Consider the following 22,567-nt stretch of genomic DNA (forward strand, 5'->3'; position numbering starts at 1 on the left):
GTCCGGCCTGCAACAAGAATGCATCAGCAATTGTTCTAAGGTGGAAGACAGCCTCCAGGGAAGAAAGGTGTTGAAGAGCTCTCTTCACTATGGCTATCTCCAAACAAAACCAGTTGCCCAAGATGGCAATCTGTAAGATATCAGAATAAAATAGAAAAAATATGGCACCAACTAATTTGGATTTCCGCATTCAACTCTTTACTTATCTAGCCAAATGTAAACTGGTCTTTTTCCCATCAGAGTGAACAATCTAGTAAAAGAAAAATGTAAAACAAGCAGGAAAAAAAAAGCCTTCAACAGAATTGGCCTTTCGTTAGGGACTAGTGTCTTCTTTCCCCCTGCCTCTCGCCGAGATGGACACACAAACAGCCACAGCCTAACTGAAACCCTTCCACCAATCCTGCCACCAGCTGAGGGTTTAGCTAAAATGCTCATCCCAGTCAACTGGAATTCTGCACAAGTAATGCATGGTTTGGTGCTGTTTACTGGAAATGGGTGAATTATTCCATGATCTAAGTGTTGACCCCTTTAGTATGCTTTTCCAGCAGCTGTGTTCTTGAGAAAATTGCAAAAAAAAAAAAAAAAAAAAAAAACCAGTACAGGAACTGAAGGCGACTGGGAAACACTGTGAGGCACAAAAGTCAAGGGAAAAGTGTTTTTGAACAGTATTGTGTCCCTGCAGCAATCTCAGAACCTGCTCTCTCGGCGGAGATTATTATGACTAACGGAAGCCAATCATGCGTGAGTGAGTGAGTGAGCGAGTGATCACCGCAAGGAAGTGTACAATGAAAGACAATTTCAAGTAAGTCATGATGTTATGCTTCTGAAATTAAACTTCCAGTTAAACATGGTAGAGGAAGTAGGGATTTCATTTTACCTCCTCTCTTAAAACTCACTGAAACAGAGAAATGACCAGGCTTCGAACAAAACTACAGAACCCCCTGCCAAACAGCTCTAAAGCCCAGACTGAGGTGGCGAAGGAGGCTGAGGGCCAGACCCTAGGGCTCAGGCAAAACACCAATGTGCCAAGTGACAGACCCGAAAGACAAATCCGGCATCCTCGGCAGGGCTTCGGGTAAGCTTGTGTGGGCAGTGCCCTGCAAAAGGATGTCTGGCCCAGGGGATGACTGGAGGGAGCTGGAATCAAGTTCTCACTCTATTCCACAAACAGAGATCAATTCTTTTCCAAAATCACACAAAGACAAAATCTGCTCACCAAGTACTGGCCAATGGGGTTACTCTCATCCAAAGTGATGCCTTCTTGGAATTCACACAGGGCCCCAGGTGGGCTAGTGACAGCCCTGTGTCCAGTTAGAGACTGAAGATCCAGGAGTCCGACAGACAATGGATAAAGGGGAGAATGTCTAAGAAGAACCTGATTCCATCTCCTAGAATGACATTCCAGCCCTGGGGGGAGTGGGGGGGGGGAGGGGTGGAGGGAGTCTCCCTCTAACTGCTAATTCCTTTCCTTGGAAATATATCTTATTTATTTTCAGCCTCCAAGAAGGAGGGTGGCTCTCAGCCAAGTCCCTGAAATAAAAAATAACCAGTTTGTAGATGCTTCTCTCTCTCTAGGCCAGTAAGCATAAAAAGAACACAGGGAAAGCAGGTGAAGAGCATACATCACAAGAATGCTCTCCTAAGGAAACAAATTCCAACTAGCAAGATTTCTAAAGATAAAAACAAAAAAGGAAGCTCTCTCTTTGCCCCTCCTATGCTCATGTTCTGTCTCTCTCTGTCTCTCAATAATAAATAGACGTTAAAAAAAATTTTTTTTTTAAAAAGGGGTGCCTGGGTGGCTCAGTCGGTTAAGCATCCGACTTCAGCTCGGGTCATGATCTCGCAGTTTGTGGGTTGGAGCCCCGCGTCGGGTTCTGTGCTGACAGCTCAGAGCCTGGAACCTACTTCAGATTCTGTCTCTCCCACTCTCTCTACCCCTCCCCTGCTCATGCTCTGTCTCTCTCTGTCTCTCAATAATAAATAGACATTTTTAAAAAATTAAAAAAAAAAACAAAAACAAAAAAGGAAGCAAGTGTGATGGTTAATTTTATGTGCCAATGTGACTGGGCTAAGAGATGCCCAGATGGCTGGTAAAACATTATTTCTGGGTGTGTCCGTGAGAGTGTTTCCGGAAAAGATTAGCATTTGAATAGACAGGAAGATCCACCCTTACCAGTGTGGGTGGGCATCACCCAGTCTGCTGGGGGCCTGTATAGAACAAAAAGGAGGAGGAAGGAAAAATTTGCTGGTTTTGCTTGAGCTGGGTCATCTATCTTCTCCTGCCCTCAGACATCAGGTCTCCTGGTTCTCGGGCCTTCAGACTGACCAGGACTTACGTCTCTGGCCCCCTGATTCTTGGGGCTTTCGCTCTCAGACTGAATCACCCCCTGGCTTTGCTGGCTCCCAACCCTACAGATGGCAGAGAGTGGGACTTCTTGGCCACCATGGGTCCGTTGGTTCCTGTAATAAATCTCATATAGATCTAGATATCTAGATATAGGTGCAATCTCTTATTGATCTGTTTCTCTGGAGAACCCCAACCAATATAGAAAGAAAGAAAAGATTTCAAAAAATCATTAGAAAATCATTACCAAAAGTGAACTAAGTAAATGAGCGCATGTCAAATTTTGACCAACGTTCTTACTTGGACATCCAAAGATGTTTATCAATATTCACTCTCATCAAAATGTAGATCCTCCCACATCCATGCTGCCTTTGGATGTTTTCAATCTTCTGAATTGTGGTCATCTGTTGGATGGGGGAAAAAATGGCTTCTCAATTTTAATTAGCACTTCTCTGATGATTTGTGAAGTCAGGCATGTTTACATATATTCACTGGTCATTTATATTTGGCTGCCCCTCGAAGTATACTCCTGTGCTGGGAAGAATCCTCAGAAGAAATGTGAATGACATTCTCAATTAGGAAAAAACAGACTCAGTGTTTTTGAGGTCAGACTTTGCTGGAATTTTAGCTGTAGAGTCAGCTTGGTCCTTAGGGACAGACTTACTTTTGAGAAAATCTAGAGGGCCAAATTATGTTATGAGGTTTTCTAAATTTGGGGTCAGCCAAAGGCACAGAAAAGAGAAGAAACAGAATCAAAGAAGTCAGAGAAATCTTACTCAGGGTCAGACAAGACAGTCTGCTAAGCTCAGTGATTGGGATAAAGGGATAAAACCAAAAAAAAAAAAAACCCCTTCATCTACCAAAGTATCCGTGCTAGTGCCTGAAACTTTGAAAGTTATGATTTGGGGATTATGCTTTGAATCTCTGAAAGTCCACGATCAGCCACAAGGTTTTTAAGTACCTACTATGCACTGAACACTGTCGTAGGCTTTGAGAAAATCAAAAGGCACCATAATTCAGCATGGGTTCTGGATCAAATGAAGGTGAGAACATAGCAGGATTTTTGCTCAGAGTCATGACACCAAGGCTTTTCTTTTCAGAAGCAACTTTATTCGTGCCGGCACCACTCAGTTGGGTTCATACCTGAAGAACTGAGCCCCGAATGCCACGTGGCTTAGTTTCTTATGTATTTTTTACTTCTTTGTCTCCCATATACGGTAACACACCAACATGCAGTTTGATTAAGTGGTTTCATGTTACAAGGTTGTGAGGGATGTTGTCAGGTATGCGTATGGCCAGGTTGCCTTCACGTGTTTTTGTTTTTGTTTTTCTTTTCTTTTCTTAGGGAGAGGACACAACCACAAGAGAAAATCCTGGCTCAACTAATGACACAGTGAAAAATGATGGTAAAAATGCCCCATTCAAAAAAAATTGTTTTGAAGAAAGAAAAAGAAACCTTTCCTTACCAACTACTTAGTTGCTTGGAATAGTTTGTACAAAGGCAGAATAAATGATCTCTTCTTTTTATTTGCTAGCTTGCAAAAAATAAAAATAACTACTCAGCCCATAGGAAGCTAGGATAAGTAGAAGAAACAAGGTATTTAAACAGTTTTTGCTTTGGACAAAGTCGATGCTCTGCAGATATTAATCCAAGGTACCACACTCAAGACTATTTAAGGAAAGGAACCCTTTGCTATCTCCACAAACTCTGAAATAGCCCCAAGTGTGAGGATTTGCATCAGCTCTTGCTGTTATGCAAATCAGAGAGCGGCTGGTAGGGTGGCCCTGTTTATTTTCGTAGATGTGTGGGTAGGGGAGGGAAAGTGGCTGTTTAAAATTCATTTAAAACTTTTAGTTTCAAATTATCGAACTCTGAAAGAAGGGACTTAGATTTCCCCGGAACAAAATAAAACAAAGTTTACTTCTGAAATATGTCAGGCATAAATACAGTTAAACAAAACTCTTTAAAGCCACATTTTTGACTGTTTGAATAAGAGAGTTGAGAATTTTCCTACCAAGTGGATAATGTAAGTTCAATTCATCTGCAGACTCAGAACTTATAGGCTCCCATATCAAACCTGCTAGCTCTTTGCCACCACTGTAAAAAGTCATGATTCCCTGACCTCTTCTGGGCCTGACCACTGCTTCTGAAGTTCATATCTGATGCTCTAGGCAACTGTGACTTCCAGAATAGAGTCTTACCTAGGGTTTGTCTCCCACATCTATGACATTCCTCATCCCATCTAGGGTCAAATACCTAGTACTCAATCTTCTTCCAGGGCCCAGGTCACTGCCGAAGGCTCCCATTGGCTGAATTATTAACTGTTAATGCAGATGTACCTCTGAGCCTCTAAATTGCTTCCTCAATGTGTTAGGATCACATAATCGAATCATATTAACTGTCAAGGACTAGTTGTTATGAATGTTAGTATGGAAAAATAAACATACAAGAAGAGCTGAGAAATCAATTAAAAAGCACAACTGTAGGGGCATGTGGGTGGCTCAGTCAGATGAGCATCTGACTTCAGCTCAGGTCATGATATCAGGGTTCATGAGTTCGAGCCCCACCTCGGGCTTGCTGCTGTCAGCCTGTCAACCTGTCAGTGCAGAGCCCACTTCGGATCCTCTGTCTCCTTCTCTCTGCCCCTAGAGAGAGAGGGAGAGAGAGAGAAGAGAGAGAGAGCGAGAGTGCTGCTTGCACTCTCTCAAAAACAGTAAAACATTAAAAAAAAAAAAAAAAAAAAAAGCATGACTGGGGGAAACTACCTCTACCAGACTAAATGCTGCTCTACAGCCTGTCTATCTAAAACAGTCTGGAACTGGCACAGGATTAGGCAAACAGACCAGTGGGGTAGAATAAAAAGTCCCCAAAGAGACCTAAGTACATACGGAAGCTTAGCGTGTGATGAAGGAGGCATCTCAAATTGCTGGAGCAAAGAGAGAGAAAACTGGGTACTTACTGAAAAGAGACAAAAATCTGTATCTCACATCATACATAAGAAAAAACTTGAAAAGGATCAGGAATCCAAATGTAAACATTTAAATTATATAAATACTAGAGGGCGCCTGGATGACTCAGTCGGTTAAGCATCTGACTCTTGATTTCAGCTCAGGTCATGATCTCATGGCTCATGAGCTGGAGCCCCACATTGGGCTCTGCACCAACAGCACAGAGCCTGTCTGGGCTCTCTCTCTCTCCCTCTCTCTCTCTCTCTGTCCCTCCCCTGCTCACACTCTCAATCTCTTTCAAAATAAATAACTAAAACATTAATAAATGAATAAATAAATGATATAAATATGAGGAAAAAACATGGGTGAATTCCTCTTTGATCTTGGTACAAGGAAAGTCTTGCTAACCACAACTTACAATCCAGACAAAATGAAAGAATAGATCAATACATGTGGCTACATAAAAATATAAAAACATTTGCATGGCAAAAGCACCATATATACAAAGTCAAAAGACAACCGACACACTGAGAAAAATGTGTGTAACTTATACCATAGACACAGTGCTATACCCTCAATATTTAAAGAATTCTCAAAAAGGAGGGAAATAACCAAAATCAACAGAATGGGAAAAAGACAGGAACAGAAAATTCACTTAAACACATATAGATGGCATTTAAACATGTGAAAAGATATTCAAATAGCTCATAATTAAAGAAACACAAGTTAGAACTACACCATTTCTCACCTATCAGATAAGCAACAATTTTAAAGTATGACAACACATCCTGTTGGCAAGGCTGGGGAAAACAGGCACCGTCACGCATGGCTGGTGGGAATACAAATTGGCACAGCCCTTTGAAAGGGGAACTTGGCAATGACTAACAAAGCAATCCATGGACTTACTTTTCAACTGAGCAATCCCACTTCTAGGAATCTACCCTGAAGATACATCCCCAAAAATACAAAAATACGTATGCACAGATTATTCACTGCAGCATTCTGCAGAAAGAGCTTACATACCCATCCTCTGGACAACAGTTGTATAAATGATAGTACACTCAGGCCATGGAGTATTATGCAGCTATAAAAAGAATGAAAAGGTTCCTATGAACTGGTGTGGTATGCTTACTAGGATATATTGTTAAGTGAAAAAAAAGCAAAATATAAGAGTATCAGTAGGATGCTTCCCTTTGTGGACAAGGAAATAAGAAATTATGCAGGTGTCTTCTCAATAGTGCAAAGAAGAACTAGTGAGATAGAAACAAGGAGTAGGTGGAATGAGTTGGAAAGGATGGGGGAATGAGAACAGGATAGAATGGATGGTAAGGACAGGGGACTGGCTTTTCTTAGTAAGTCTTTTTATATAGTTTGGACTTTTGGCGACCAGAGTAGTGATTCACTTACTCAGGATATGTAGATAAATAAAATCAGCAAGGATGGGAAAGAGAATCCAATATGGAGTGTGTATCAGTCAGGGTCAAATCAGGAAGTAGAAATCATGCAGTGATTTGAACAGGGAAATTTAATATAAACTCCAACTGTAAAGGTGTACAGAGAACTCTGAAGAATGCTTTAAGGCAGAGACAGCCTGAGGAATGAACAAACTTGGAAGGGGCCTCTCCCCAAGGGTGAGTGAGATTCAGATCTCACTGGAGAGGGTGTGGTAGATGGAGACATTCAGTGAATGCTAAAAATTAGTGGGTTGCCTGGGCCAGAGCAGCTCCACAGTCACCAAGCAAGCAGGAAATACCCTTCTGGGGTGCAGGCAGGCCGAAGCTGGCAGGAAAGAATTGCAGCCAGGGCCGACAAGCCAAAAGCACTCCCCTGGGGTAGATGTGGCCAGGACAACAGACAGGCACACAGAAGGTGTTGGGCTACTGGAAGCCTACTCACCAGAAGAACAGCATGAGGCCCAGGGTGATGTCCACGTTGGGAGCGCCACAGTGAGGTGGTCACTGGACTGGGGCCAAGGCTGTGAGCTCACCCAGTGACTATGTGGTCTGGACAAGTAGCTGGGGCAGAGCAGCACTGGATTTTTCCACATGCTGCTGGCAGCCATGTGGTAGGAGTGAGGAGATAACAAAACAGCAGCACAGTAGAGCCGGGAGGAGAAGCGCCTTTCACCTATAATGTCCCTCCAGTGCCCTTACCTGGGAAATCATAACATCATGCTCTCTGTGAAGGAGAAAGGCTTAACTTCCAGCTCCATCATTGCAGTGTAGGTAACAAAGGGTGAATTTAGGTAAGGAACAATATATTAATAACTGGCAAAGAACACAAACAATAAACCTGACTTCATAGTAACAAATTCCAAGCAATGAGTGCACCTGGTGCCCAGATCTGGGTCCCTGAATACCATTCTCCAACAAAAGGAACCAAGGCTTGGTCATGCCATGGCTGAGCAGAGAACGTACAAGATGAGCCTAGAACATCTTGGGGTGCCAGAAAGTAAGTGTTTTAAAACAAATGATGGGAAACATGTCAAAAGGATCGCAGCCAAACTTGAAGGGGCTCTTTTGGCCAAATAGGGGACAATATGAACAAACAAAATAACCAGTGATGTGAATACACCCCACAGAATACAGTAAATATCCATGAGTCCATGCCTATATAAATAAATAATTGAGTAAACAGGGAAGAAGAGAAAGCTATTCTTTACAATGAAAGTCTAACTAATACATGTATAAGTAATGATGGAAAAAGAATGCCACCATCTTAAAATACTATAGTAATGACAGTTTTCGGCAGGAATTATCGATGAGTGATAAAAATTCACGGCGAAAGTATTATTAGAAACAGGATATTTACATAGTTGCAAAGTAGTCCCCTAGAAAATACTTACTCATTAAAGAGGAAAATACTTACTTCATAGTAGGGAAATCTAGCAGATACCACCTTAACCAAATGATCACAGTTAATACCACCAGTCATGTGACAAATCATGTGCCTCTTGGTCTGACCCACGGAGAAGAACACAATTTAACTTCCATCGTATTTTTACCAAAAACGCACAACCCCAATTTACTTATGAAGAAACATCAGACAAGCCCAAATGAGGGACATTCTGCAAAAATAACTGACTAGTACTTCATTTTAAAGTGTTGAGGTTATGAAAGATGAAAAAAGACTAAGGAATTGTTCTAGATTGAAGGGATGAATCAAGCAAAGTGGCCAGGATGCCAAATGGGAAGAGATGTTCCTCTCAGGGTCGTATGAGTACAGGGCTGGCCACGAAGGAGACCGAGGAGACAGGACAACTGAATACAGCATGTCAGCCTGGGTTAGATCCTGGACATTTATGGAGAAACTGGTGAAATTCACGTAAGGTCTATGGATTATGTAATAGAATTGTATCAATGTTAATGTCCTGATTTGGGTCATTGTGCTGTGGTTATGTAAGTTTTCACATTTGAGGACTCTGGATATACAGGAAATTTTTTGTACTGTTTGTGCAACACTTTTAAGCTTAAAATTAATTTAAAATAAAAAGTTTAAACGTTTTTAATTAAAAAAATATTAAAGGGGTGCCTGGGTGGCTCAGTCGGTTAAGAGTCCGACTTCAGCTCAGGTCATGATCTCGCGGTTCGTGAGTTCAAGTCCCACGTCGGGCTCTGTGCTGATAGCTCGGAGCCTGGAGCCTGCTTTGGATTCTGTGTCTCCCTCTCTCTCTTCCCCTCCCCCACTCACATTCTGCCTCTCTGTCTCTCAAAACTAAATAAAACATTTTAAAAAATATATTAAAGACAGAGGTACCTGGGTAGCTCAATAGGTTGAGCAACCAACACTTGATTCCGGCTGAGGTCATGATCCCAGGGTCATGGGATTGAACCTTGCATTGGGCTCCTCACAGAGCACGGAATCTCTCTCTCTCTCTCTCTCCCTCTCTCTCTTTTTTTTTTTCCTGCTTCTCACCCCCACTCACATTCTCTCTCTCTTCCTAAAAAGAAAGAAGAAAGAAAGAAAGAAAGGAAGAAAGAAAGAAAGAAAGAAAGAAAGAAAGAAAGAAAGAAAGAAAGAAAGAAAGAAAGAAAGAGGGAGGGAAGGAAGGAAGGAAGGAAGGAAGGAAGGAAGGAAGGAAGGAAGGAAAACTTAAAGGAACCAACAAGGAAGGGTGCAGGCTGCTGGTGAAGAGAGCCTAGCATAATGTCACATATGGGAGCACTTAATAAATCAGGAAATGATAATGTGTGGTAAAAGCATGGGCTTTGGAACCATCCACATGTGAGCTCAGTTCTGACCTTGTTACTTATTAGTTGTGTGATGTCCTAATCTTCCTAAATCTCAGTTTACTCATATGTAAAGTAGGCTGCCATAATAATACCTACTCTATATGATTGCTTTTGATTATTTACATTCCTATCTCTATTATGATTATATTCAATAAACAATATTTGTAGAGAACTTACCTTATAGAATTCTCAGTAGCTGTTAGTGAGGTTATGATCAGCCCCACCAACAACTAGATTATTCCTTGTGAGCAACTAAACGCTGCACACTAAAGGTCCCCTTTAAGACGACTCAGATACCCCATAGACAGTGTCTATAAGGTTTTGATGTACCTCACTGTAAGTAAATCCAATACACGAAATGTTAAACTTATAAAACGGATACATAATAAGTGACTATTTTTATGAAGACATGATTCACAGGGCCTTTTTTTTTTCTTGGAGCAAATAGCATTTGGTTTACTTTTAATTTTGTAGAAGCAGGTCTATGACATAAAGCAGTTATTTGTACACTGCCTTAAGCAAACTGAGAAAGGGCCACTGCTGAATGGCTTACGGGTGGGGAGAATCTGGCTCACTAATAAGCCTTAAAGGTTGACTCTTTCAAAGGGGTAAAGAGAAGCCAAACTCCCCAGCTTGTCTTTTCTAAGCAGATTCTGAACTACTTAAATGTGATGACATAAATCAAATATTTGAGGTTAAGGATTGCTTGTAGATTCATGCTTTCTCCTTGAATCCATTTTTGAGGTAACTCCAGCATAAATACTGGAGAAGCACAGAAGAAGGTTGAAAATGGCTAAACGTACTCTATTCAGGGCTATTTCAGTGCTAAGTCAAACACTGAAACGTCTGGTGTTTCTAGTAATACATTTATTTTTTGAAAAGGATATAAGATCAAGAGGCTTCTGTGGCAACTGCTCCATAAGTAAATAAGGGGTGCAAATCATCATGAGGTATGCCAATCTGCTGTCTTCCAAGTATTTCCAATAATCCTTTAAGTCTAGGAACAAAAGTTAAATTCCTGAATAAATTCTCTTATCTTTAAAATCTGCTCCAAAGTTTCAGAAACCCTAGCTTTTGAATATTAACCAAAAGGAGTTTCCATCCAGTCATCTGGAAACTTTTGCTCAAATTCATGCTAACTTTAACCAAGTTGTTGTAATCGTTCACTGACCCCTTGTTAATTCCTAAGCACTGTGGCCGGGGCCACACTGGTTGTTCTAAAGCGTCTTCATCTCTGAGTCTCATCTAACAGTGCTCCCTTCACTACCTTATGTTGCTAAGATCTAGTATATTTAGAACAAGTGTCATCAAAACCCTTATGCTGGTGTCTCCACCCCCATCCAGTCCCCACCCTGTCCTTCAGCCTTTGTACAAATACTCTCTCCTTCAAGATTCTCCCCTTCACTTGGATTCTCAATCTCATACCCTGATAAGTAAATGTACCATTTACTTTTCTGGTCTTCTTTCAAAATAACATAGGCCTCCCTTATGCTTTCCCTGAATATTTTCTGTACAATTAGCTCTACACTTACTGTTTCCCTGCCTGAATCACTGGCTTATTGTTTAAACCTGCTATCTATCCTCACATCTCCACAGAAATAGCTAGGTTATTAACATCTGTCTTCTCTGTCTCCGTCACTTCTGCCTTTGGTGAACACATTGGGCTCAATCTTAACTCGAAACCTTTACTCCTCTTGTGGCCCCACCCGAAGTCTTTCCTCTTCTTCATTTATCTCACTCCTACCCATCTTTAAAATTTTTTTCAAGTTTAATTTTGAGAGAGACAGAGAGAGCGAGCAAGGGAGGGGCAGACAGAGAGGAAGGGAGAGAGGGAGAGAGAGAACCCGAAGCAGGCTCCGTGCTGTCAGCACAGAGTCCAATGCGGGGCTCAAACTCACGAACTACGAGATCATGTCCTGAGCTGAAACCAAGAGTCAGATGCTTAACCGACTGAGCCACCCAAGCACCCCTACTCCTACCCATCTTTAAAGGTCCAGCTTGAGCCCCTTTGCATCTGTGAAGTCTCACCAGAATCTCTCTTCTCTGAATTCTTGTAACACTGTCAATAGAACCCATTGCGTCCCAGAGGTGCACCTGAATTGTGCTTCGGGGAGCTACACAGTCCGCACCACATGCAGTCTTGCCTAGCTGTTCTTTCTTGGCCAAGGTGTGAGTATGTACGCTTCATCATGCCCCTTGGACACTGTCTCCCAGGAATGTAAATCTGGAATGGAGTGACTGAAGGAGAAAATGGATGGAACTAAACCAGCCAGGCTCTAGAGTCCTGGTAAGCCTGTGTCCTAGTGCACCCCCTGGACCCTGGGAGGTACAAGATTTGGATGGACTTGGCTCTTCCCATTTCCTTCGTTTCTGTGAGCTGCACATTTTTCCCCCTTAAGCTGGCCAGAGTAAATATTTCTCCCTTACATCCAAATAAACTCTCCTGTTGCCTTTTATTACTGTTTAATTTGAGGAGAAAGGGGCTAAGTAAGTCTTGTGAACCAATGAGAGAGAAAGTTTCTTAAGGACAGAAACACTGTCTTATGACTCTATGTATCTTACATAAATATTTAACAACGCAACTGCATGGCAATAATATATGAAAATCCTCACCTATAAACAAAGAAACAGGAATAGCCCCCGAGATCATCTGCATGACTCCATGTTGCAGTTGAAGATCATGCATTCACTCCATAAGCACATTCTGAGTACCAACTATTAACCAAGCACTAAGTTAGGGACAGGAGTTGTGTGCAAGATGAAAAAGACAAAAGACAGGGCACCTTCCCCGGCTCTTCCACTTTGCAGTTTAACTTATGTCTTATACAATGATACTACCTATTATTAATTTGTACTTCTAAAGCATTTTCAAATACAACACATCATTTGTTATTCCTATTAGGTCCGTGGGAAAGCTGCTGTTCGGTCATGTGACCAAGATCAAAACCAGGGCTACAATGAGAAGACAAGTCCCTTGTTTTACAGTGATATTCTTCCCTCTCCCCCACAATGAGAAACATTTCCTTCAGGACACAATTAAATGCTGGTACGATATTTTATTTAATTCCCACATTACATCCAACTCATAGGTTATTCCTTTGTTGTACAAGATAAAGGTAGTTTCTGAGTTTTTGCTAGAGGAAAACAACAAAAGTACTAGCTGACTAACAAACATTTCTGTAGTGGACACCAGTGCATTGCATCAGGCTATCCTGTGATAATAACACCAGACAAGACACACACACAGTCAAGACAAACACAGTTCCTGCCCTCACTGGGTTTACGGTCTTGTGGGAGAACAGGTAAGTTCCATATATGGGATAGGTGACAGGATGAGAATACAGCACATACTGAAGTTCCTAAACTTTTTATGTTCACAAAGAATCTGAACTGAATTTCTCAGTCTTTGTCAATCATTTGTATCTTGACTGAAACTCATCAGCCTTGGTTGTTCCCTTATTTCAGAGCCAATGTCCCTTCATCTACACAGTATCGCCTCTCTCCAATTTTTCCTCTTTCTTATTTATGGTCTGCCTTCCAAATTCTGAATTTCTAAAGAGATCCCCAACACCTTTCTGACCCATGGGGCATTCATAAAGATCTTGATGGACTGTCAGCAGTCCTCAGAGCTCCATAGAAGATTTGCTTTCAATTTTTTGAAAGCAGAAAGTTGTCTCTGTTATATTGTCAATGCTCTAGGACAGGACTAGGGGGTCAAGAGTCAAAGGGTACACCATGGAATTTCTTATTTAGGAATGCATTTTTGGCAAGCAACATGTCTGAATATGCCCACCTGCTGTTCTGCTTCTAGGGTCAACAGAAGTATATTAAAGTTTTCAACTTTCTTCAAAACGCTTGCCATGAAATTGACTTAATGAAAGGAATAACAATAGTAGCAGCAAGTTACAAAGCAAAACTAGGCTAGGACAGGTCTATTGAAAGAGTAGTTGATGGGATGCCTGGGTGGCTCAGTCAGTTGAGCATCCGACTTCGGCTCAGGTCATGATCTCACAGTCTGTGAGTTCGAGCCCCGCGTCGGGCTCTGTGCTGACAGCTTGGAGCCTGAAGCCTGCTTCGGATTCTGTGTCTCCCTCTGTCCCTGACCCTCCCCTCCTCATGCTCTGTCTCTCTCTCTCTCTCAAAAATAAATAAACCTTTAAAAAAATGTTTAAAAAAGAAAGGGCAGTTGATACAAAGACTGGATTTTCTACCAGTTGAGAGTCCACATTTGCCAATTACTAAGATGTACAACTTTCTGGACAATCTTAAAGATGCTACTGTCAACTATGATTTTTGAAAAAGCAATCTGTACAGGGTGTCATCTTCATGTACAGTTACTGCGAATGTAGGCCGACTGGGGCACTGCTAGGATGGTTTGCGAGGGAGAGGAGTAAGAGCATTAAGAGATTCTACACTCAGTACATTCCCAAACTGGCAGGTGAGAGAGATCTGAAAGACTACAAAATGTAGAATGAGGTCAAGCACTGATTTAAAAGTCTATGTATTTCTTTGATCATAATACCTAGCACTTGTTCAGAGAATTTGCTCATGTTAATTACTCCTCACAGCCTCATTCTATAATAGCAACAGCTGCATATTGTCTTCATTGGTGAAGATGCATTAAAAGGGAGTGAAAAAATTGTTCATATCTGTAAAGGAAGTGGAGGCAGAACTGGTTTCTAAATCTTAGACCATTATTAAAAGCTCCAGCTAGGAGAAAAGATAAACCCAGGTTCAAATTCAAGCTCTGTCATTTAACAGCTATGTGACCCTAGGTAAGCCACTTACCTCCCATGTCTCAGGTTCTTCGTCTGTTAAAAAAGAGTATGTGAGGGCGCCTGGGTGGCTCAGTCAGTTGAGCATCTGACTTCAGCTCAGGTCATGATCTCGTGGTTTGAGGGTTTGAGCCCCACATTGGGCTCTGTGCTGACAGCTCAGAGTCTGGACCCTGCTTCAGATTCTATGTGCCCCTCTCTCTCTGCCCCTTCCTCGCTCATACTCTGTCTCTCTCTCTCTCTCAAAAATAAACTTTAAATTTTTTTTTTTAATATGTGATTGATTGCAAAAATGGGCCCAACTGTGCAGCACTGCCTATACCCATGCCTTTTGCCATGATGTTTTCCAGTGCTTCCCCCCCTCCAAGGGATGGGGTGCAGAATTCCGCATCCTTACATTCAGCTACATGACTTGCTTTGACCAATGAGATATTAACAGACGCACTGCAGACAGAAGGTTGAAATGGATTTATGCAATCAGGCTTGTTCAGAGCTTGCAGCTTTGTAATCACCACCAGAACATGCCCAGCCCAGCCCACTGGAGGATAAGAGACAAATGGAGGAGCTGCATTGCCCCATTCATCTGAGCCAGGGCCAGGCGGGATCAGTCTTCAGTCAGCCAAACGCTATGGGTCACGAGCCAGTGCACCAAGATTGGCAGATCTGTTTAGCCAATCGCTCTAGATGTATAAACAATAAACAGTTATTTTTGTATGCCACTGAGCTTTCGTGGGTTTTTGTGATGGAGCATTGCTGTGATAGAAGGTATGTGATATATGATGGCAAAACCTATTGCATACGTATTAATTTGAGAAAACACATGTAAATCACTTAGCACAATATCTGGTGACAATAATAACAACAGTAGTGAAAACGTGTGCTATTATTTTGAAGAAACAATACAGAATATGCAAAGGTATTGGCAGTTCATCTGTGGATCCTTCACAGGACATGTCTCATTGAAATTTTTTTACAAAATCATGCAATTTTACTTCCAGTTTTTGTAAAGAATAAAGCTAATGGTCCAATTATATTTTTTAATCTTGTAAGTACCCTAGGATCTATTCTCACAAGAAAAACAGTTCTCTTCCTTCGAGAAGATTCACTTTGTTAAAAAAATTTTTTTAAATACAAAACAAACACACACACACAGGGTAGAAAAAGACATGCAAATTCACTACCTACTGAAAAATGCCAAAGGCTGGCCTCGTGAATAAACCCAAGTTTTAGTATTTTGTTCCAGTGAAGGGATGAGCCGGGAACAACAATCACCATCCTTCTGGTTCTTTTCCTACTTTAAACTCTGGTTTAAATTCCAAGTAGGAATTAGCCCCTGACTAGCTCTGTGATCTTGAGCACATTAAACCTTATGAACCTCTATTAATTCACTCCTTACGTGGGAAAAAGAACAGTAATGTCCGAAGTTTGCTGCGAGGATCACGTAACAGGTGCAAAGCCTTTACAGCTGTGCCCGGCATGCAATAAAGACTCAATGAATATTAGCCATTACTGGTTAGTCTAACAAACGAGCAGGTGTTCTGTCAGCTTCATTTGTAACTAGGCTAGACCATACAGAACACTATCTAAGGAAGGTGAGCTTCCAGGCCTTGATTCAAAACAGCCTTTTGGTATTGAACTACGCATATCCAACCTCAGTGTAAATCAAAAACTGAATTTCAGATGTTCCATTCCAATGTGAGGAAAAGTCACTTATGAGAGAGAGGACACAGGGTTCGGACAAATGCCAAGAGTGGTGTTTCTCAGCTGCTTCCAAGCCATCTTCCCCAGCTTCTTATGAGACTCCAAAGCGCCTTCTAACTTCACAGTGTAGTTTTGTCCATTAGCACAGACACATATCAATGCTCTTCACTTAACTAACGAATAGCATGAATAGAGAAGTGACTCGCCCTCCCTTAGACACCAAAATTCCTCCCTGTTTCTCTATTTCTCTTATTAATCTGGTAAAATTAACCATCAGAGCCACAGTGATGCTGTCTTCATCAGGAAGGGAGAATGGGAGAGAACCCTCTCCTCCATACTTTCTCTTACCTTCTCTTTCCCCATATTTTCCTGGTGTCAAAGAGATGGCTACTTCATCCCCTCTGGGCTTTTATGAATGCCTCTCTATTGTGGCCTCCAGAAGGGGCTGAAACAGGTCAGGACATTACTTACATTAGCCCCAATGCCACAGTCAGTCAGCCTCACCTTTCTTTCTCATCTTGGACCCTGCTCAGCTATGCTATCCAACCAAGCAGGATGAAGAATGAGCACCAGATGAAAATATGGGCTGAATAATATGCCAGTCCTATAAAATTCATGAAATTTACTGGGCCACCTTATAAAAGTTAACAATACAAACTTTCTCCCATTATCAATTCAATCTGTTGCTCCCACAGAGAAATTTCAGTCCAAAATGCTGCCCTACCCTATTTCCTTTTATTGACTCAGTTCCAGACAGAAGAGGTGGTATTTGGGCCTTCGGGTGGAATCTGGGATTCTTCATCAGCAGCTGCACCCTGGGCCGTCTGCCAGTATAATCGGAGTAGAGCCTTACTTAGCACCTCCAAAGTTTGATTATTTCAACCCTGAGACTCTTATTTCCCTCTTTTTGAGAAATACCTAAGGGTCAACAGAACACATGAGAATATCACAGCACCAGCCTTAATCCCACAGAATTCAGAAGCACAAACAAATTCCCAGTAATAATCTAAACACCAGTTTCCATCTGAGGGCAGTTCCCAAGCAGTAGATTGCATTTCCCAGAGCCCAACACGTTATACGCCAGACGCTTGATGCTCGTGCCAGCTAGAGACCATTGTAAAGATTTGGTGTTATCCAGGTCTGCAAGGGAGCAAAAGAAGAAAAAGACCTCTTCCTTTTGATTTCAGGATGCCAGTGAATTCGTAGCAAGTCCTAGAATTCAGGTCTTGGGAAGTCAGGTCCACAGGGAAAGAGAAATCCTGTATCAAGACATGAATTGTGCCACCGTGTGCTCATTGCCGTGTTTTGCCCGCACAATGGAGCCTGTATACACGAACGGCAAAATAAAAAGATGAAGGATGTTCTACGCACCCATTGAGCCCTGCTGTTGCCAAGAGTAATCAGCAGTGAAACGATAAAGCCATCAGTATTTGAATTTAAATGTTAAAATAATAATAAATCTTATGGTCTCCCTAAGGTTAGTTTATAATAAAAATAACTTCTTGATCCTGGAAAACTTATCTGGTTTCTTTCTTCCTTTCATTCCCCACTTAATGACTGAAGTTACTATTTCCATGGTGGTCTCCAAACCACACTCGGTTTCTCTGCAGATTGGCATGTCACTTCCAACAATTTCACCAGCTGCTTTTTCCTCTCAAGGGAATATGATTAAAATATTAATCCAGTTTCTGGACTAATCTAGCAAGAAAGTTCTATAAATCAATCTCCACACAGCATTTCAGTTGCTCTGAAATATGCAACGTGTCCTCTCTTTTATTTGTTATGCCTCCACAAGAAAGTTAGGTCCTAGCAAAGCACATACAAAATTTCTACCTCTGCCCCTCTACTGCTTCCTGATTTCTCAAACCTGAAAATGGGAAATCGCAAAGCCCACGTCCAAAACGTAAGTTTCCAAATGAGAAGAGATGAGCTGGAGGAAAACACAGGGGCTCAAAGTCATGCTTCCCTTGGCTGCCGGGCTATCTGGCAGTGACAGCCCTGGCCCTGGCAAAAGTGCCTGTAGACTGAGGTCCGTACGGTTCAGGAAGCCCAGACAGCGTTCTCTTGGTAGCGCTAATTCGCCCGTTTGTCCTGCTGACTGGAAACCATCCAGAACCGCAAAGCCATCACGAAACCTCCTCTGGGCCTAGCATTGGGCTAAATCCTCGCTCTGGAGGAGCTTATGATCTAATTACTATAATTAGAGACCAATTGAGATTAAACTATGTGACACTAAGTAGGAGTTTGAAGAAAACGATCGTTGTGGGCTGGAGGAGTTGGAAAAGATTTCATGGAGAATGCAGGACTTTGAAGGGAAGAGTAAAATAATGCTTGAGGCTTATGAAGTAGATAAGATGTGCTTAGGATAAAAGAACACAGCGCAGTGTAGTGGGCTTACCTAAGGAGAAGATCCTTCAAAGCGGCGAGCTGCGTTCCCCTTGGCTTCCTGCCAGCATAGCTTCTCACTAAGAAGATGGGATTTCTCTCAGGTCAAGAAGAAATTTAATCTTTCCTGAAATTGTTTAGCATTTGAATCAGGATGGTGACATTGACCATATAAAAACCCAGCTGACATCCTTAACTTATTTAGCCCTCCAATATAGAAATGTCATTGAGAGAAATGACTTTCTATCAATGCCAGTACAGGCTAGATTAAAAGCTAAAAAAAATAAAACAAAAAAATAAAAGCGGAAAGCACTTTCATGTGGAGTCAGGCTTACTGGTGGAGTGATCGGGCTTTTTCCAAAGGGTATGCAAAGCCGAGAAAGATCATCGGCAATACTTTCTGGGATTAGGATTACAACAAGCAGTAGAATTCCAATTGTTCCATTAATCTAAAAAAAAACATACTGTGGGTTCCGGTCCAAGTAGTTAATAAAAATAGCAATACTCTGTTTTATTATTTTCCCTTAATTATTAACTTGGCATTCATCTGCGTATTTTAATTGAACTACGTCCATTACATGACAAAAGTGTCTCTGGAGGAACAAATGGGTTTATCCAGCTCTCCCCAAGATGAACAACAGAACAGGTGGACAGGGGTGCAAGCATTTTTCAACATGGCAAGCCTGACTTTACCAAAAGAAAAACTGTCAAGGTCCATTTTCTCCCTCATGTTTAACTAAATTGCTGATTGAAGCAACTAGCATAGTGGGTTAATTCTGAAATCTTAACTGTAATTATTATGTAAAACTGAAATGTACCTTTATTTCAGTTTCTCTTTTGGGGGAAGATTTTTTTTTTTTTTTTTTTAATGGAAGAACAACAATCTTATATCATTCCAAGTATCATTTGCAGATCGGGTTTTCCATAAAGTGGAGAGAGGTCTTGCTTAAACCAATCTTATTTATCTGTTTGTTTGTTTAGAGTGCATGTGCGCATGAGCAGGAAAGGGGCAGAGAGACAGGGAGAATCTCAAGCAGGCTTTATGCTGTCAGCACAGAGCCTGGCACGGGGCTTGATCTCATGAACCGTGAGATCATGACCTGAGATGAAACCAAGAGTCCAACGCTTAACCAACTGAGACACCCAGGCACCCCTAAACCGATGTTTCTGAATTGTTTGTGTATACTTCAGCCTAGGAACCGAAAGCAAAGGGGGCTGTGGTAGGAACACGAGTGGGCGCTGGAAGGTCAGAGGAAGTGCATAACCCAGTCCACTGTGCTCCTTTTAGAGACGCTAGCGTAAGCCTGGAATCTACTACTCACTCCTCCAGTTCTCAATTGTTTATGATCCATCAGAAGTTCCCAGTTAGGCGGACAGGACGTAGTCGCAAAGAAGCTGCTTCTGAGCCACCACCATCTGGGAGTGTGTTTGTTATGCTGACCACAAGCCTAGGACACTTCCAGGGCGGCCACTGCAGTGCTTTCCGGCAAACATACATGATGAATGGTGTGCATGTGCAGACACACACCCATGGGCGTTCCCAGGATCATGCACAATTCCCTGAATGCTGCCTTTAACCACACCCCTTGTCCAAAACAAGAAAGCATGGCAGAATATTCGATGAGAGAGTTAAGAGGGAAAGGCTTGATTCTGCACTAAGGTATGCTTTGAACAAAAAGAAATAATTCATAGACGTCAGCAAATTATTATGAAAAAAACGAATTAAAACATCTTCAGAGTTGCAACATCATGTTGACAACTGCTGCCTTTGACACTAAGCTGCCTGGGACACCCAGCATCGGTGTCACACGAGTCAACTGCGACTGATCAGTCTCAAGGGCTACTCTGACTGGTGGCCACCAAGTATGGCAGGTGCCATCATGCTGTCCTTTCTCGGTAGAAAGGGGACCAACATCTAGGACATACGGTATGATGACTAGGAGCACACACTCTGGGAACAGCCTGTCTGAAATCGAGTCCTGGCTTCACATTTTCTGCTCTTCGCTGAGATTATTCACAAACATTTCAATTCTCCTCCTCCTGAGGTAGCTGGTAGATTACATCTCCTGCCACCTTGACATCAGGCATAGCTATGTGCCTTACGTCAGCAGAAATGACGTGTCACTTCTGGGCAAAAGCCAGTCAGACTCCTTACTCAAGAGTGGTCCCAGGTCCCGCAGTGTAGGAATCACCTGGGGGCTTGCTAGAAATGCCAGCCCAGACCTCCTGAATAATAATGTGCATTTAACGAGTTCCTTGGGTCATTCATATGCGCATCAAGTTGGCAAAGCCCTGACTGAAGACATAGAGCATTATTCACTATCTTCTCCTCTCCCACCACAGTGACTGAGGGCGTTCAACCACATTCCAGATGGTACAGTATAACCTAGACCCCTGGCCTGACTGGAGACAGACAAGTGAAGCATAAAAGAATTAAAACTTTGTTCTAAGGCACTAAAACCCTGAGGGGTATTACCTTGGCATAACCTAATCCATTCCAACTGACATCATCACTTAGTACTCTGTGACCCTGGGCAAGTTACATAATATCCCTGTGCCTCAGTTTCCTTGATGTAAAGCAGAGATGATAACAGTACTGACTCAGAGGGTTGTTACAAGGATTAATAAGGGAACAGATGAATAGAACCTGGCAAGTTCTAAGTGAATATTAGCTTCTATTATTGACACACTCCGTCCCCCTAGCTCAAATCTGGCCTAGTGATGTAATTTGTCTCTGTACCTCAGTGACCATAGTGTCAAGACGTTTGTCGCCGGCAATGCCCCACCCCAAAACACACATACTCCGGGAACAGGTATGAAATCACACATCAAAAAGAAAGGAAAAATTACCCCCTTCTCACAGGAAAGTAGATCTTACTCATGATAACTCGGCCCAAGCATCCCTTCCCTGTGTCTTCACATGATTGTCATCTTCTATTCTAATGCTGCATATCCTGCCCCTCACCCTCCCACCTACTTTCCAAACCCCACCAGCCTCTCTGGGCCCAGCCTCTCCTCCTTCTCCACGTCTCCTCCAAATCCTGCTTTCCTATGCAACGTAGAATTTACACATAGTATTTGTCTGTTACATGAAAGGCTTTGTCCTGAGCTCAATGGTGAGTAAAAAACCAAAATTCCTATTAAGTGTTTATTTTTTGTCTTTTCTTCAAACTCAGTGTTTGTAATTCTAGTACCAAAGGGTTACCAAGCCTGTTACAGAGAAAACCGGGGAAGGCACAGTGATGGGAACGGTATGAAGATAGTTTCTATTTGAGTCTTGGTTTTTTTAAAGGGTCCAGGGTTGCCTGGGTGGCTCAAGCATCCGACTCTTGGCTTCAGCTCAGGTCATGATCTCACAGTTTGTGAGATCAAGCCCTGCATCAGGCTCTGTGCTGACAGTGCAGAGTCGGCTTGAGAGTCTCTCTCTCTCTCTCTCTCTCTCTCTTTCTACCTTCTCGTCCCACTTGAGCTCTCTTTCTCTCAAAAATAAATACTTAAAAGGGTCCAATTCTGCCATTAGAGTAACTTCTTACAAATAAGTATTTGGTAATATTTTTAATATGACAATCATAAATAAAATATATATTCTTACCCCACAAAATTGATAAATTGTCTTTTCTCCTTGCCATTCTCTTAAAGTATATGTAAGGAAACAAAATATTCTAAGTCAAGGGCGCCTGGGTGGCTCAGTCAGTTAAGTGTTAGACTTCTGCTTAGTTCATGATCTCACGGCTCATGAGTTCCAGTCCCACGTCGGACTCCACACTGATAGTGTGGAACCTGCCTGGGATTCTCTCTCTCCCTCTCTGCCCCTGCTTCATTTGCACTTTCTCTAACTAAAAATAAATAAACTAAACACACACACACACACAAAATATCATAAATCAGAGTAAGTATTTTAGGATCTTGGATTTCTCTTTCATATTTATAAACAGACTTTTTCAAAAAAATCATGGTACTAACTTTCTTACACCATACACAAAAACACCTCAAAATGGATGAAAAACCTAAACGTAAGACAAGAAGCCATCAAAATCCTCAAGGAGAAAGCAGGCAAAAACTTCTTTGACCTTGGCCACAGCAACTTCTTACTCAACACATCTCCAGAGGAAAGGGAAACAAAAGCAAAAATGAACTATTGGGACCTCATCAAAATAAAAAGCTTCTGCACAGCGAAGGAA

General features: G+C 42.0%; 2 protein-coding genes across 3 annotated transcripts in view; one reads left to right on the top strand and one right to left on the bottom strand.

The window, feature by feature from the left end:
- AIG1 (androgen induced 1) overlaps positions 1-3,813 on the top strand; it is a 314,280-nt gene extending 310,467 nt beyond the window's left edge. Inside the window, exon 5 of the mRNA XM_045499863.1 lies at positions 3,690-3,813. Coding sequence (XP_045355819.1) covers positions 3,690-3,741 — 52 coding nt within the window. The 3' untranslated portion in view covers positions 3,742-3,813. The remainder of the gene's footprint in view (positions 1-3,689) is intronic.
- Positions 3,814-9,960: 6,147 nt separating this feature from the next.
- ADAT2 (adenosine deaminase tRNA specific 2) overlaps positions 9,961-22,567 on the bottom strand; it is a 48,834-nt gene continuing 36,227 nt past the window's right edge. The window contains exon 6 of one of the 2 annotated variants that reach the window (XM_045499871.1): positions 9,961-10,522. In XM_045499871.1, the coding sequence (XP_045355827.1) occupies positions 10,356-10,522 (167 nt within the window). In that variant the 3' untranslated portion in view covers positions 9,961-10,355. Of the gene's footprint in view, positions 10,523-18,401; positions 18,514-22,567 lie in introns of those variants that run through there. The other variant, XM_045499872.1, reaches the window with a different exon arrangement.

This window comes from Leopardus geoffroyi, chromosome B2 (genome assembly GCF_018350155.1).
Source record: "Leopardus geoffroyi isolate Oge1 chromosome B2, O.geoffroyi_Oge1_pat1.0, whole genome shotgun sequence".
NCBI lineage: Eukaryota > Metazoa > Chordata > Mammalia > Carnivora > Felidae > Leopardus > Leopardus geoffroyi.